General features: G+C 42.5%; 1 protein-coding gene across 2 annotated transcripts in view; it reads left to right on the top strand.

The window, feature by feature from the left end:
• The first annotated feature begins 322 nt into the window (after positions 1–322).
• polr1e (RNA polymerase I subunit E) overlaps positions 323–16,868 on the top strand; it is a 38,188-nt gene continuing 21,642 nt past the window's right edge. For both annotated transcript variants that reach the window (XM_078214230.1, XM_078214229.1), the window contains exons 1-7: positions 323–502; positions 3,307–3,410; positions 3,567–3,643; positions 8,697–8,782; positions 10,824–10,879; positions 12,853–12,997; positions 15,172–15,279. In XM_078214230.1, the coding sequence (XP_078070356.1) occupies positions 430–502; positions 3,307–3,410; positions 3,567–3,643; positions 8,697–8,782; positions 10,824–10,879; positions 12,853–12,997; positions 15,172–15,279 (649 nt within the window). In that variant the 5' untranslated portion in view covers positions 323–429. The remainder of the gene's footprint in view (positions 503–3,306; positions 3,411–3,566; positions 3,644–8,696; positions 8,783–10,823; positions 10,880–12,852; positions 12,998–15,171; positions 15,280–16,868) is intronic.

The raw sequence follows: 16,868 nt of genomic DNA, 5'->3' as shown, positions 1-16,868 counted from the left end.
GCGCCGATCTGCTCTGGGCCTGTAGGTGGCGGTGTTGCCGGAGCCGAGCGGCTCTGGGCTGCAGGTGGCGGTGTTGCCGGCGCCGAGCGGCTCTGGGCTGTAGGTGGCGGTGTTGCCGGAGCCGAGCGGCTCTGGGCTGCAGGTGGCGGTGTTGCCGGCGCCGAGCGGCTCTGGGCTGTAGGTGGCGGTGTTGCCGGAGCCGAGCGGCTCTGGGCTGCAGGTGGCGGTGTTGCCGGCGCCGAGCGGCTCTGGGCTGTAGGTGGCGGTGTTGCTGGCGCCGAGCGGCTCTGGGCTGTAGGTGGCGGTGTTGCCGGCGCCGAGCGGCTCTGGGCTGTAGGTGGCGGTGTTGCCGGCGCCGAGCGGCTTGGCCGTGCCAGGCACTGATGTGCGGTCCTGTTTTATAAATGAGCGGCGTGTTTGGTGTTTGTGATGATGGCGGCGGTCAGTGTGTGGAAATACAGAGATTTAGCGGAATTGGGTCCGGAACAATCAGCCACACTTGGTAACGGCTGCGAGTTTATCCTGGAGAGGGGCAGCGGGGAAAGGCCCGGATTGACGGGCAGTGGAGAGACACATGGACACAGTCTGAGTGTTAGACAGGAGGAGAGAGCTGGAGGACACTGGGTGAAGGGAGAGACACAGGAAAGCAGATGTTTCAGATAACCTTAGCCGGTGATGTACTTTTGAAATGCAGTTACTGTGGGTGATGTAGAAGTCAGGATAACAGCAGGGCAGTAACTGAAAAGCAGAGTAATGTAAATGCTGGGAGTCTGAAATAAAGTTACAAAATGCTGCAAATTATCAGTCAGACAACATGTAAAGATCCCCCTTTGTGATTTATTGAACCCTCTTACACGATATTCACTCCTCTCTTCACCCCCCACTCCCCCAAAACCTTGTCTTCACCTTCTTTAACCTGGTGTTGTGAGACTTCTTACTGTGCTCACCTTCTACACCAGGGCCACAGTACTCCATAGAACCACAGAATCCTTAGAGTGCAGAAAGAGGTCATTCGGCCTGTCAAGTCTGCATTGACTGTCCAAAAGAACATCCCACCCTGGCCCTCCATCCCATCCCTGTGCATTTATCATGGCTAACCCACCTAAACCAACGCATCTTTGGACTGTAGGAGGAATGCAGAATTAGTATTCTGTAACTTGATTTCTGTGTCTCTGTGCACTGTTGGAGAACAGATTTTCACTCCATTTGACGAAGGGGCAGCGCTCCGAAAGCTTATGGTATTTGCTACCAAATAAACCTGTTGGACTTTAACCTGGTGTTGTGAGACTTCTTACTGTAGGAGGAAACCAGAGCACCTTGAGAAAACCCACGGGGTGAACTCCACAGTCACCCAAGGCTGGAATCGAATCCAGGTCCCTGGCGCTGTGAGGCAGCACTGCTAACCACCATACTGCCCAATGGATTCATTCAATGGATCATTTTCCGCCGCTCCCCTCCCCTTTCACCATTCTGAAGGGACTATTCACTCTATGATACCCTGGTCTACTTTTCGGTCACCCCCAAAATCCCATTCCCTTCCCATGGCACTAGTCCACGCAAGTGCAGGATGTGTAACATCTGTCCTGTTACTCCTCTCCTCATTGTCAAAGGCACCGGGTGAAGCAGTGATTTATGTGTCCTACTATCAACCTGATATAATGACCAGATAACATTTTTAGGTGATGTTGATTGACAGGACACAAGGATAACTTCCTCACTCTTCAAAATAATGTCATTGGAACTTCTGTGTTAACCTGAGAAGGTTCCTGGACCTCAGTTTAGCATTGTCTCTGATAGTGTAGCACACTCAGTTCTGCACTGAAATGTCAGCCTTGAATTTTGTGCTCGAGGCCTAGAGTGGGACTTCAACTCAGAACGTTCTGACTTGGGTGAGAGTGCTACTGAGCCATGACTGAAATGTGGTTCATTCAGATGGCGTATCTTATTTAGGCAGCCTACAAGGATAGAGATCTTTCTGGATTTGGTTCTGAGTAATGAAATAGCTCAGGTAGATGAACTGAGTGTGAATGAATACCATGGGAGCAGTGACCACATCATGGTAAGATTTAAGATTCAGCTGGAAAGGGAAAAAGTGAGTTCAAACATTAGAACTCCAGATTGTATTAGATCAGACTTTAAAAAGATGGTGAGTAAGGTGAGGGGATCTGATCGAAGTAAATAAAATTCTAAAAGGGATTGATAGAGTAAACGTAGACCAAATGTTTCCTCTTATGGGGCAATCTCGAACAAGAGGTCACAGGTATAGGTTGAGAAGCGGTAGATTTAAACCTGAAATGAAAAGGAACTACTTCTTGCAGAGGGTGGTGAATTTATGGAACTCGCTGCCCCATAGCGCGGTGGGTCTGAATCATTAAATGGTTTCAAGAAGGAAATAGAAATATTTCTAATTTTAAAAAATGGGTTAAAGGGATATGGAGAACAGGTGGGGAGGTGGATTTGAGACCAGGGAGAGATCAACCATGATCTGATTGAATGGCGGAGCAGGCTCAAAGGGCTGAATTTGCTCCTAATGCCTATGTTCCTAGTTCTGTGGGTTGGAAGAAACTGACAAACAGAACTGAGCACTATTTACCAGCTGAACTACATTGTATATACTAAATATCAATCTACTTTTAAATCAAAGATGTTTAATTCAAATTACTGCTATTGAATAATCAACAAAAAAAGACACATTGTTCCGTTTTATTTAAATTCCTCAGTGGGTGATTTATATTTATAAATATAAATTTATATTTATATTTATTCCACTTTGAATTAAGAAGTGAATGGCATGGACATGAAGGGCCCAATTTCTATTCCCATGTAATTATGTTATGTCTATGACTCGGCGTATAGGATATGGTGACTTGGTAGCTCTGATTTTGGATCAGCAACCCACAAACAATGAGTTCACATCCTACCAGGGAAAATTGTGCAATTGAATTCAATAAATCTAATTGTGGGCTAACTCCAGATAAAATAACCATCAAAGCAGACAAATTATCATCATCCAACTGGCCCATGAATGTCCTTCAGGAAAGGGAACCTGGTGCCCTACTCAGTCTGGTCTACACGTGACTGCAGCCCTAAGGACGTAATTGAGTTTTAATAGGTTCAGTGCAACAAACATTGCTTTGCTAGCCTTTCCCACAACCCAAGAACACAGGAATTTACTCATGTTCAGTTTAAAAATTAATCTTAATGCATTGATTGTAAAAAGAAAGTTACCCAGAACTATGTGATTGCTGTACAGATTATGCTCTGGAATGCTAATTACATTTATAAAAATGTTGTCCTGTTTTGCAGTTCAGTTTTCCAATGGGAAACTCACAAATTCAGAAAAAGTGGAATTTCAGCTGCACAAAAATATACACAAAAATCACCCCCGGAAGAAGGATCAGCTTATCTTGGTAAGATTTGAGTGAAGGATATTTATTTGCAGTAAAACACTGAATAATTCGTGCATGGTTCAGACTGCCAAGGCTGGTTATTCTCTTTAAACAATGTTAACGACACTGCTAGTTTGTTCTACTTAGTTGAGATGATTCTTTTTCATCCCCCTGTAGTCTGCTGAGACAGATAGATTGACATACGTTGGAAATAATTTTGGATCCAGCGCCCTGAAGTGTAACTCATTGTGCAAGTAAGTGTGTTTCTTGTGACTTGAAGGCAGAATTCCAGTTACGTGTAAAGTGCTGAAAAGATGCAATAAGGTTGTCAATGTGTGAGAAGAGGAAGGAGAAGTGATGACAAACAGGCACTCTTGTCACTGTTTATACCTGCCAGAGATACAGATTAGCTGGAATAAAATTGTCTTCCTTACAGTTTGACCTACCACATTGTAAAGTAAGTGCAGGATGAGGAATCAGTAGATATCTCTTTGAAAGACCTGCCCAGGCAAGATGGGCATATGCCTCTCTTCTGTCGCCATTTTGATTTGATTTATTACTGTCACATGTATTAACATACAGTGAAAAGTATTGTTTTGATACAGACAAAACCGTTCATAGAGAAGGAAACGAGGGAGTGCAGAATGTAGTGTTACAGTCATAGCTAGGGTGTAAAGAAAGATCAACTTAATGCAAGGTAAGTCCATTCAAAAGTCTGATGGCAGCAGGGAAGAAGCTGTTCTTGAGTCGGTTGGTACGTGACCTCAGACTTTTGTGTCTTTTTCCCGAAGGAAGAAGGTGGAATGTCCGGGGTGCGTGAGGTCCTTAATTATGCTGGCTGCTTTGCCGAGGCAGCGGGAAGTGTAGGCAGAGTCAATGGATGGGAGGCTGGTTTGCCTGATGGATTGGGCTACATTCACGACCTTTTGTAGTTCCTTGCGGTCTTGGGCAGAGCAGGAACCATACCAAGCTGTGATACAACCAGAAAGAATGCTTTCAATGGTGCATCTGTAAAGGTTGGTGAGAGTCGTAGCTGACATGCCAAATTTCTTGAGTCTTCTGAGAAAGTAGCGGCGTTGGTGGGCTTTCTTAACTATAGTGTCGGCAGAGGGGGACCAGGACAGGTTGTTGGTGATCTGGACATCTAAAAACTTGAAGCTCTTGCCCCTTTCTGCTTCGTCCCCATTGATGTAGACAGGGGCATGTTCTCCTTTACGCTTCCTGAAATCGATGACAATCTCCTTCATTTTGTTGATATTGAGGGAGAGATTATTGTTGCCGCACCAGTTCACCAGATTAATACAGTGATCAATTTTTCCCCAAATGCAGCAATATTTTGGGCAAATCACATCTTTTGTTTCACTTAGCAATAGAGTCCTGCGTTTCCAGTACCACAGTGCAATATTTATTTGCTGCTGGCCTTTGCAATGAGAAAGAAGCCCGATATTGCAATATGAAGCAGAGGCATTTCTTGGTGTTTGTGGAATAAGCTGCCCTGGTAACTTGAAATGGCAAAGGTGACTGAGGGTGAGACAGGAGGAGGAAATAAAAGAGGAAGTGTGTATAGGTACATGGTATACTTGTGTTAGTTGTCATTATAATGAGAATTTCCATCACTATTGATATTAATAGATCTGCTACAGGAATGCTTACATTGAGCTGGAGGATACAGTATTATATAACAATATCGGTATTCTCCACAAAGTGTTTTAGGGAAAGTTACATTACGTGTGACAGAATCACGTGCTAGATGTGAGAAGAGTCATAGAGATATACATCATGGAAACAGGTTCTTCGGCCCAACCAACCAGTTTTCTAAACTGAACTAGATCCTTTTGCCTGCATTTGGCCCATATCCCTCTAAACCTTTCCCATCCATGTACCTGTCCAAATGTCTCATAAATGTTGTAATTGTACCCACCTCCTATGGCAGCTCATTTCATATACACACCACCCTCTGTGTTTAAAAGTTGCCTCTCAGGTCCCTTTTAAATCTTTCCCCTATAGCAGGGTGACCAGAATTATATGCAGTACTCCAAATGTGACCTTACTAATGTCATATTTAACTAACATAACGTCTGAACTCCTACACTCAGTGCTCTGACCGATGAAGGCAAATGTGCCAAACGCCTTCTTCACTACCCTGTCTACCTATGATGCCACTTTCAAGAAACTATGTAACTGCATCCCTAGGTCTCTCTGTTCGACAACATCCCCCAGGGCCCTACCATTAACTGTGCATGTCCTGTCCGGGTTTGTCTTACCAAAATGCAACACCTCGCCTTTATTTGAATTAAACTCCGTCTGTCATTCCTCGGCCCACTGGCCCAGTTAATCAAAATCCCGTTGTAGTCTTAGATAACCTTCTTCACTGTCCACTACACCACCAATTTTGGTGTCATCCGCAAACTTGCTAACCGTGTTTTCTATATTCTCATTCAAATCATTTATATAAATGACAAATAACAGTGGACCCAGCACCGATCCCTGTGGCACACCGCTGGTCACAGGCCTCCAGTCTGGATGAGGATACAGGGTAGACCATTTAGGACTGAGATGAGGTCAAATTTCTCCACTCAAAGGGGTAGCGAACCCGTGGAATTCACTACCACATAAGGCTGTGGAAATCAAGTCACTGAATGTATTCAAGAAAGAGATAGATTTCTTTAGATTTTAATGGCACAAAGGGTATGGGGAGAAAGGATAAATATGGCATTGAGATTGGGGATTAACCATGATCATATTGAACGGTGGAGCAGGCTCAATGGGTCAGATGGCCTACTCCTGCTCCTAGTTTCTATGTTTCAAACTCAAGATAGTTGACCTGCATGTAGAAAACCTTGATTGAGTGTTTCCAGCAACTTATTTCTGTTTTTACGCTTTAAGTACTTACAGGATTTTTAATCCACAACATACAAAGAACAAAGAACAATACAGCACAGGAACAGGCCCTTCGGCCCTCCAAGCCCGCGCCGCTCCCCGGTCCAGGATTGAATCCTGAATCCAGGATCCCCGCCCAATTTTCCAGCCTATCTACATACCAATATCCTATCCACCGAGCTGTCCCTCACAGCTACGATGCTTTGTTCATTACAACCTATTAACTCACCCCCACCCCCCTATTCCAGACCATGTGATCCCCAGGGAGAGGCGAAAACCCAGAGTGAAAAACCCCAGGGCCAATATGGGGAAAAAAAAAATCTGGGAAATTCCTCTCCGACCCCCTGAGGCGATCGAAACGAGTCCAGGAGATCACAATGGCCCTGATCGGAAAATGCTTCCCAACCCTAGTCATTTCCACTTCCATGAACACCATATGAATTCCCTGCCCCCGAGACAGGTTCCCAACTATCCGCAGTCTCGCTCTGTACTGGCACCAGCAAGATGATCATAGAATGAAGCCTTGAAACAAGGAACAATTAGCCCGCGCCGCTCCCTGGTCCAAACTAGACCACTCTTTTGTATCCCTCCATTCCCACTCCGGTCATATAGCTGTCTAGATAAGTCTTAAACGTTCCCAGTGTGTCCGCCTCCACCACCTTGCCCGGCAACACATTCCAGGCCCCCACGACCCTCTGTGTGAAATATGTCCTTCTGATATCTGTGTTAAACCTCCCCCCCTTCAAAGAACAAAGAACAGTACAGCACAGGAAACAGGCCTTCGGCCCTCCAAGCCTGTGCCGCTCCTTGGTCCAACTAGACCAATCGTTTGTATCCCTCCATTCCCAGGCTGCTCATGTGACTATCCAGGTAAGTCTTAAACGATGTCAGCGTGCCTGCCTCCACCACCCTACTTGGCAGCGCATTCCAGGCCCCCACCACCCTCTGTGTAAAAAACGTCCCTCTGATGTCTGAGTTATACTTCGCCCCTCTCAGCTTGAGCCCGTGACCCCTCGTGATCGTCACCTCCGACCTGGGAAAAAGCTTCCCACTGTTCACCCTATCTATACCCTTCATAATCTTGTATACCTCTATTAGATCTCCCCTCATTCTCCGTCAGTTTGCTAAGTTCTCAGCATTCTTTCTGATAAACTTTAACACTATAATATATCATAAATGTAAAACCTGGTATGTGTATGCACTTCCTGCGAATGTCACACACTGCCTAATTCAGGTTTCTGTGTCAGCAGTAATTATTTAGCATGTACAAACTCTTCAACAGTACATACCTGTCACAACACCTGCAGCTTCTCAATTGACTTGTATATTAATTCTTGAAGTATTATTTAAGTTAACCACACTTTGCAACTTGATTGGGACACACTCACATCATTAGCAGCAGAGTAATACTGTGTGGCTTAATGGTATAATGTTTGTGTCCTTATAAAGCTTTGTGATCTTTTGCTACCTTGTGTAAATCGTGACTGCTACAACTATGAGCCTTGAGTCCTGTTTTCACTCAATACTTACATTAATGTACATTTCAGCAGAGACTGCTGGATAGTGATGGAGGTCAGGAAAGTTTCCCTCCCATCCTATGAGCTAAGATGGCTAATTTAAAATAAGAATTCGTCATCAAAGTGAACACTTTATGAACTAGTACATGTGCATAGTTTGGCCAAAGTAACAAAGAGTGCACCAGTTCCTTGCACTTTGTCAGGTTTTGATTTCTGCCATTTTCTCCCACTGAATGGTTTTCATAACTTAGTGAGTTTCTGAACGTTCCTTATGGATGAGTATTGAGAATTGTTTAACCACTGGGAAAGAGATGGGATGGGGGGGAATTGGCATGGGTGGTGTGAATCACAGTCAACCTCGATCCTGCTGCCATCTGACATCCAGATGCATGTTTCCAGCGCAGTATGTTGGAGCACATTCTCTGGCCAACGTTTTACTGTCCTGTGAGGAGGTGCTATGCTCAACTGTGGTATCTCTCCTACCTAAAATCAACGAGCCCGCCATAGACTGTGTCAAAACTAGAACCTTTGCTCATTGCCACCAGTAATGTGTTTATTTTTATCTTGGCTGTTATGGTGATCTTCTGAGACTCCGGTGTTCATCTTCTGAATCTGGGAAATTGGCAAGGCAGAAAGTTTAATTGTATAATGTAGATTACTTGGGCTGTTCAAGTTACCCTTTGTTTTATACTTTTTATATATGTAGTTAATTTGGCTACTGTATGTTACATTTTGACTGGACTTTTAGCCTGTTCAGAGGAGGCTGAAAAAGCTGTGTTGCAGCATTGATGGGAAAGTGACAAATTTTTTTGCGTTTGTGGTTTTTGTGTAAAATAAAAGGAAATTACAGTTTCAATAATGCAAATGATTGATAAGTTATTGCACAAAAATGTGTTCCTATTCTATTCAGGTATTTTGTTGGTGTGCTAAATAAAAACACAGGGAAAATGGAAGTGTACGATGCTCAGCTGTTCAATATGCAACCTTTCTTTCCTGGTAAGTCCCTTCGATATGTAGCTTTTGTCCACCCAGTGCACATAATTAGATATGGCTAAATCAGGCTTCTTTGCAACTTGGATGTATGTGTTGTAGTTAATGTAGAAGCATTCGAGGCACTTTGCAGAAACATCATCAGCCAAAATAGGGCACTGATTCAGAGGAGATATTCGATGGGTGGCTGCAAGCCTATTGGTCAAAGAAACTGGTGTTGGGAAGGGCCCTGAATTGCAGAAATTTAAGGAGGGAATTTCCGAATGTAGGCTTGGACACAAAAGGTCACGGATAGAGGAACAGATAATGTGGGGAGGGCGATTGCAGAGCTGGAGAAGATAGGGAGCTGGAAGACAGAAGATATAAAGATAGGCAAAGATGTTCAAACAGGACAAACACATGAGAATTTTAAATTGTGGTTAGAGGCTTTGGGTGACTAGGAACAAAGTAGGTTAGCATAGATAAGTGATGGACAACTGGGACTTGGTGCAGAGTAAGATTACAACTTTGGATGAACTAAATAAAAACATAGGATGAGAGGAGACCTAATAGAGGTATATAAGATGTTGAGAGGCATAGATCGGGTGGACTCTCAGAGGCTTTTTCCCAGGATGGAAATGGCTGCTACGAGAGGACACAGGTTTAAGGTGCTGGGGGATAGGTACAGGGGAGATGTTAGGGGGAAGTTTTTCACACACAGGGTGGTGGGCGAGTGGAATCAGCTGCCGTCAGTGGTGGTGGAGGCAAACTCAATAGGGTCTTTTAAGAGACTCCTGGATGAGTACATGGGACTTAATAGGATGGAGGGTTATAGGTAGGCCTAAAAGGTAGGGATATGTTCGGCACAACTTGTGGGGCCGAAGGGCCTGTTTTGTGCTGTAGTTTTTCTATGTTTCTAAAATCGACAGAGGATAAAGACATGGAGACCAGTCAGGAGGGTGTTTGAATAGTTGAGTCTGGAAGTGACAAAAGCATGGATGAAGATTTTGTCTGTAGGTGGACTGAGGTAGGGGCAGATGTTGCAAATGTTGTGGAGATAGAAATAGATGGTCTTGTGATACCCAAGATATAGGTTCAGAAGCTCTGGTTGACATTAGATTCCAATTTTTCAACAGATTGGGACAATATCTGTGGAGGGGAATCAAACTGATGGGCAGGGCCTGGTGTTCATGCAGGTGGCTGAAGATAATCACTTCAGGCTTCCTGATGTTTGACTGGAGCAAACTGCCCAGAGAGAAGTTGCAAGCAGTCTGACGGCAAAAGTTGGCGGAGGGTTTGATAGCAGTGGTAGAGAAGTAGAGTTCAGTGTCCATGTGAAATGCAACACATTGTAAATGAGGAAAAGGAGGGGACCAGGGACATGTTTTTGGGGTGCTCCGGAAGTAAACATGAAGGGGCCAAGGGCCCATTCCTGGGGGACTTGAGGTAGTGATATGAGTGCGAGAAGGGAAGTCATTGCTAGGCCAAAGGAAGAGATGGTGAGATGGGTGCCCAATGAAATGGACTTGAGGGAGGGTAGAAATGGAATTTCAGAGTGTGGGGCCTAGATGTTTCAAGGCATGTGGAAACAATGGTATACAAAAGACAGTGTGGGGGCAGACGTGGTAAATTGCTCAAGAAAGCAGGGTCAGTAGAACAGTGAGAGTGGGTGGTGGAGCAGGCGAATGGGTTAGAGTTTTAAGAGGTTGCAAAGATGGAGAGGGACAACAAAATTGAAAATTTAAACACAAGGGTAAAGATTTTACAGGACTAGGAGCCAAGCTTAGTCATTGAGAATAGAAGTAATAGGTGAACAGGATTCCATATTATGTACTCAAGGATGTTTGAGGAATGTGGTGCGGTACAGTATAAATGCACTTTATGTTTATTTCTTGGGGTTTATTGGAGGATGTCTAGAACAACGTTTTATTATAGTCTAGCAAGGAACTAAAGCACCATCACCTATGAAATCAGTTGTGTTTCCAGTGCTAGTCTTCTAACCAAGAATTAATTGAAATGTCCAATAATGAATTGAAGCAACATATTGATGCTTTTGTCATCTTCTCAGGTGAATCCGCTACAGAAGGAGATACCAAAGAAAAACTTACCTCTTACAGGGAGAAGGTAATTACTCTGTGCAGCACTTGACAAAGATTACATCTGTGGGATGCTCTACATCTACTCGCCAGGGCTCCTTCAGCACTTCTCAAACTTGTCACCTCCACCAGCCAGAAAGACATGGGCAAGAGTGCAATGAAAATTTACTCGACTGTCCTCTGGGATGAGGGGATTGTCTTATGAGGAGAGATTGACTAGACTGGACCTATGCTCCCTGGCATTTAGAAGAAAGAGAGATGTTCTAATTGAAACATGTATAATTCTTAAGAGGCTTGATGGGGTAGACACTGAGGAAATATTCTCTCTCTGTGGAATCTAGAACGTAGGGCCACAGTCTAAGAATAAAGGGTCTGCCATTTAAGGCTGAAATGAGGCAGAATTGTTTTCACTCAAAGGGTTCTGAATCGTTGGACTTCTCTACTCCAGAGAACTGTGGGTGCTCAATCATTGAGTATACAGTATTCAAGACTGAGGTTGATAGAATTGTGGGTACTTATTGAATCAAGGGAGATGGGGTTAGTACAGGAAGATGAAGTTGAGGTAAATGATCAGCCATGATCTTGCTGAGTTTTGGATCAGGTTCCTATTCCAGCTCCTAGTTCCTATGTTATGTATAAATTCGCCATGACCACAAGTTCAGCAAATAGAAATATAGAGCAAGACACAATAAGGTTCTCTGACATAAATCTATATTTAGTATTGATTGTGATATTGGACTAACAACCCAGTAATTGAATTAAGATCCCTCATTTACTTAATGAGTGATAAATATTTGAAAGAAAACAAGCAAATCGAGGCAAGATCATTATTCAGAATACAAATGGACATCACGTGGAAATGTTGGAAAGGGTGCAGAGGAGATTTACCAGGATGTTGCCTGGTATGGTGGGAAAATCGTATGAGGAAAGGCTGAGGGGCTTGAGGTTGTTTTCGTTAGAGAGAAGAAGGTTAAGAGGTGACTTAATAGAGGCATACAAGATGATCAGAGGATTAGATAGGGTGGAGAGTGAGAGCCTTTTTCCTCGGATGGTGATGGCTAACACTAGGGGACATAGCTTTAAATTGAGGGGTGATGGATATAGGACAGATGTTAGAGGTAGGTTCTTTACTCAGAGAGTAGTAAGGGCGTGGAATGCCCTGCCTGCAGCAGTAGTAGACTCGTCAACATTAAGAGCATTCAAATGGTTATTGGATAAACATATGGATGATATTGGAATAGTATAGGTTAGATGGGCTTTAGATTGGTTTCACTGGTCGGTGCAACATCGAGGGCCGAAGGGCCTGTACTGCGCTGTAATGTTCTATCACGATGGAAAAGTTAAGGTAGCAGCTGGAAGGGACACAATGCCTGATATTTTCGCACCCTGACATTTATGAGTTTGTAAAGTTCTTTCTCATTCCTTTCTCCACACTAGGCTGAAATATTGTCAACCTATTTTTTTTTAATATATTGGGCTTCTTTGAATGTTGCATTATTAATAATTGCCAGTATTCTTGAGAGTACCCTTAGATCGAATGACTGGTCTAGTCATTCTCACCCCTTCACTTCTACCTTATGTCTCTCATCAATGGACTGTTTTAGTGCAATAATGGAGTGAGTTTTTCTCAACATTGGTGATGTTACATTTTAATGACATCCTTCAGCTGAATGTATGGGGCTTTCTCATAGGCATTAACATATCTGGCAGGAGGCACAGTTCAGTACTTTGAGTTGGTTTGTGTTTACTTTTCCATCTCACACGGCATTATGTGCTCATGTGACAAATGAGAACTAATGGAATTTGCTCAGCAATGGTTAACAAGTGAAAGTAAGTGGAAAACCTCAACTTCTCAATGCTTTTGGGGTGATTGCTTAATTAGAATATTGCATTCAGCTTTAGTTTAATCAGCCTGTACTGGCCAGTGAATAGGAAAGAAGTAATTAATCAAACTGATGTGTTGCTATTAAAGTATATCAACGATTTGATGTTGACTTCTAGGTGGATTCCCTCATTGAGGCCTTTGGCACTAACAAGCAAAAACGTGCCCTGAGCTCTCGCAGACTGAATCAGGTTGGGAATGAAACTTTGCAGAAAGCTGTGGCCAAAGCAGCAGAAAATATAATCGAAAAGAAAGGAATAACAGGTAAAGCAGCCAAATTGCAGGGCAGAGTATAATTATAAGATCAAACAATCTGCCTACACAAAATAATTTAAATTTACACTAATATTAACTAATAATATTAGTTATTATATTACTAATAATTAATATTAGTAAGATTAATAAACTTATTAAACTGAGGCAGGATGAAAGAAGAAGTTATTGAGGTTTAATTACTATTTTGTCAAATTATTAAGATAAACCACGTATGCATCTCAAACCCACCCATTGTGAGGATTGGTCCATGCAAAGCTTTTGCATTACATTGGGCATTGAGAATCAGTAGCCATGAGAGAAGGAATGCAACCCTCAAGTCACTTTAGTGACAGCTAATAAGATACCAGACTGTTATGTACATGATGCATGAAAGAATCTTTAATATAGGGAGGCTGCTCAGTTTGCATCTTTGCAGTTCTGAAGATTGTTGTTGGCTTTGAATAGTTGGGGAGCAACATCTGCCTGGGAGAAAATCTGTAAGAAGCAGTTTCCATGTTTGCATATCAGTGAGTACTTAACATTGAAGATATTTCATCCATCCACTGAAGGTGGGTGGATACTCTGGATCCACCCATTCCAGGTAATGTTAACCTATAAGAGAATTGTATGGGGAATATAGTCAGATCTGAAGGTTATTTAATCTTGTTACAATCCCCATAGAGACTGCTAACTTTTTGAACAAGATGGATTTCCTAAGCAACTGATGGAAATAACTGAAAGATAAGACTGAGTGTTTTAAGACTTTACTGTAGCAAACAACTAAAATCAGAATAAAGACCTGAATCACAGTGAATGAAAGAGGGGAAGAGTATTCTTAAGGCTGGAAAACATATTTAAGGGCATGAAAAACACTGAGTAGTGAAGACCAGGAGTACACTGAAGTATAGGTACGTTTTTGACAAAAGGTGGTATTTAATGAGTGTTTTTTATATCTACTTTTAAATAGCACATGGTCAATTTTAAAGAACCAGCAGCAACTTTTATGGGTTTAAACAAAAAGGATTATTTACTTACAGAATTGCCCCAAAAATCTAAACCCAACCCAGTCACACACCACACCCTCAGGAAAAATACAGTTAAAGAAGATAGTGCACTTCTATAAGGGTTAAATGAAAAAGTTTTGCGAACGGTTCACATGTTTGGTTGTTGTAGCTAAGAGACAAGTAATTGTGGGTCCAATAAGGAAAGGAGTCTTCCCATTCTTGATTGTGGTTCAGATGGGTTCAAATAGTTGAAGCCAGATATCCTGATTGTTGCAGGATTCCTTCGAAGAGGTAAGTGCTCAGTAGGTCCAAAACCAGGCACTTGTGGTTTTCACATCAGGAGGTCAAATATCTGTACAGGTTGACTTGGAGTTTTGAAATCTGGCTGAGAGGCTTTTAAAACTTTACAGTTCCTAAAAGGCAAAGATAATGCTGATTTTTCTGAAGCAGCTGGCTTGTGGGGATTTTCTGCAAAATGCCCAGGTGTTTTCTGGGTCTTTGGATCAAAACACAATAGCTGAAATTATCTGATGATGTATGCCCGCCACCACTGCCAACAAGAACAGAGAATTTTGGCTTTAGGCCAAATCTCCATTCACAGCAGCCGGACTGGAAAATCCCAGCCAAGGGCAAAGTCAGAGAATTCCAGCCATTATCTCCAATCTGTTTCAGTCACATGGTATTGTCTAACCAGAATGGTTTGCAAGTCCAAATATATATCATGATACAATAGAAGATCGATGGTGGTCTTTCACACTTATTTTGTGGATAACTGGTCTCTTCAGGTCTCTTTTGTGAAACTTTGATCTTGAAGACAAGAAGTCTAAAGGTCCATTGACTTCAAGTTTTGGGTAAATCACAGACAATAGCATATACAAATTCCACAAATAACATTCTTCTGCATATGTTTATTCCCAGGGGTGGCCACACCCAGTGTGATTCTATTAGAACTTTCCAGAAGCTTCAGATGGTTTGTGTTGAATAGCAAAGTCACCTGATTCTTGGTGGCCATCTTAGCCCTAGAAGACAGTTCCAGAAGCTATGAATTTTTGAAGTTATGAATAGAACATGCTTTCACTGAGCATAGCAAAATAAATAGCTGTTGCTTTTATTGTGGAATGTATGAATGCTGTTTTGTAATGCGTGTGTAACACATTTTTAACATTTTGTTTCCCACAGCTTTAGCTAGCGAGGCAGCGCTGTTCGAGTCTCAGAACCAGTCCATCTTTCTTCCTCCCTGTCATGCTGATGCACATAAGCCTGAAGATGTTTACAAATTTGAGGATCGTATCCTTACTGAAAGTTACATTTTTGCTATGTAGTTAGTTCTTCACTGGTACAGTGCCACCTCTTTAGAAATTGATTAATTTGTCTTTAGGAGCTATCATTGTTTGGCATTTCATGCTATTATGGAGAGAGTTTTAGATTTGATGATGTGAGGGAGGGAGTGGAAAAATTTGAATATGTATTTTTAGCACAGAAACAGGCAATTTTGGTCTTACAGGTTTGTGCCAGTGGTTTATGTTGCATATGAGTCTCTTCCCACCTTTCATTTTCCAACCCCATCAACAATTCCTTCTATTTCTTGCTCCCTCATAAACATAAATAATTTCCCCTTTAATGTATCTATGCCATTTGCCTCAACTACTACTTGTATTAGTAAATTCCAGCTATTCTCTGGGTGAAGAAGATTCTCCCTCTTTGATTTATTTGAAGCTATCGTATATAATAGACCTTAGTTCTTGGTCTCACATTCAAGTGCAAACATCTTCTCAATGCTTACCTTTCAAAAACAAATGAGTGTGGATGCTGGAAATTTGAAATAAAAACAGAAAATGCTGGAAATATTCAGCTGGTCTGGCAGCATCTGTAGAGATAGAAACAATTTTGCCTTTGTTTTGAAAACTGCAGGTCCAGCCATTTCCTGGCATTGCATTCCTACTTCTAAAAGGCAATGGTGATATCGTCCTAAGTCGGGATGGTGTATTGTTCCAAGTTGGGATGGTGTGTGACTTGGAAGGGAACTTGCAGTTGGTGGCATCTCCATGTGTCTGCTACCCTTGTTCTAAGTGGTGCAAGTTCAGATTTAGAAGCTGCCTTCAGAGGAGCCTTGGTGAGTTGCTGCAGTGATCTTGTAGATGGTATGCACTGCTGCCACTGGACGCCTGTGGTAGAGGAAGTGAATGTTTAAGGTGTTGGATGCGTGCCGGTCAAGACAGCTGCTTTGACGTGCTTGGCATCAGGCTGCTGGAGTGTTGCTGGAGCTGCACTCATCCAGGCAAATGGAGAGTATTCCATCACACTCCTGACTTGTGTCTTATAGGTGGTAGGCAGGCTTTGAGGAGTAGGAAGGTGAAATTACTTGATACACAATTCCCAGTCTCTGGCCTGTTGTAGTCATAGTATTTATATAGCCTGTCATCAATGCCAAAGGAATAAAGAAAAGAGACATGTTGCAAAGCTCAAGACAGACTTGAGTGCCAAATTTCAAACAATCACACAATTTATGCTACAGGACAAAAGGGTGCTGATTAGTTTAGCAGTTGACTGATTGGTTGTGGCATTGTCGTGGAAAAAGCGACAAAAAACTACAGGCTTCCTAAGCTCCTGGATAATTCCGAAATGGCGCAAGGCTTGAACATATTCCTCTTGTTTGTTGGGACCGGGTTGCTGCATGTGAACGTGTGTCATTTCTAGTGACATAAAGATTCTGAGGTTCTTTTTGAAGCAGAATGTTATTAGGACATGGAATGTCCAATTATAAACAGTGGGGAAATATTCTTAATAGTTTTTAAGAAGGGAGTTGCTGAATATTGGAAAAAAGAAACTTAAAAAGGTATGGGAAAGAACAGCATGACATACAAAGTCAACCAGTA

The sequence above is a fragment of the Mustelus asterias genome, chromosome 6 (genome assembly GCF_964213995.1).
Source record: "Mustelus asterias chromosome 6, sMusAst1.hap1.1, whole genome shotgun sequence".
In the NCBI taxonomy this organism is placed as follows: Eukaryota; Metazoa; Chordata; class Chondrichthyes; order Carcharhiniformes; family Triakidae; genus Mustelus; species Mustelus asterias.
The sequence above is the reverse complement of the archived record's forward strand: the minus strand, read 5'-3'. Positions and strand labels throughout refer to the sequence as shown.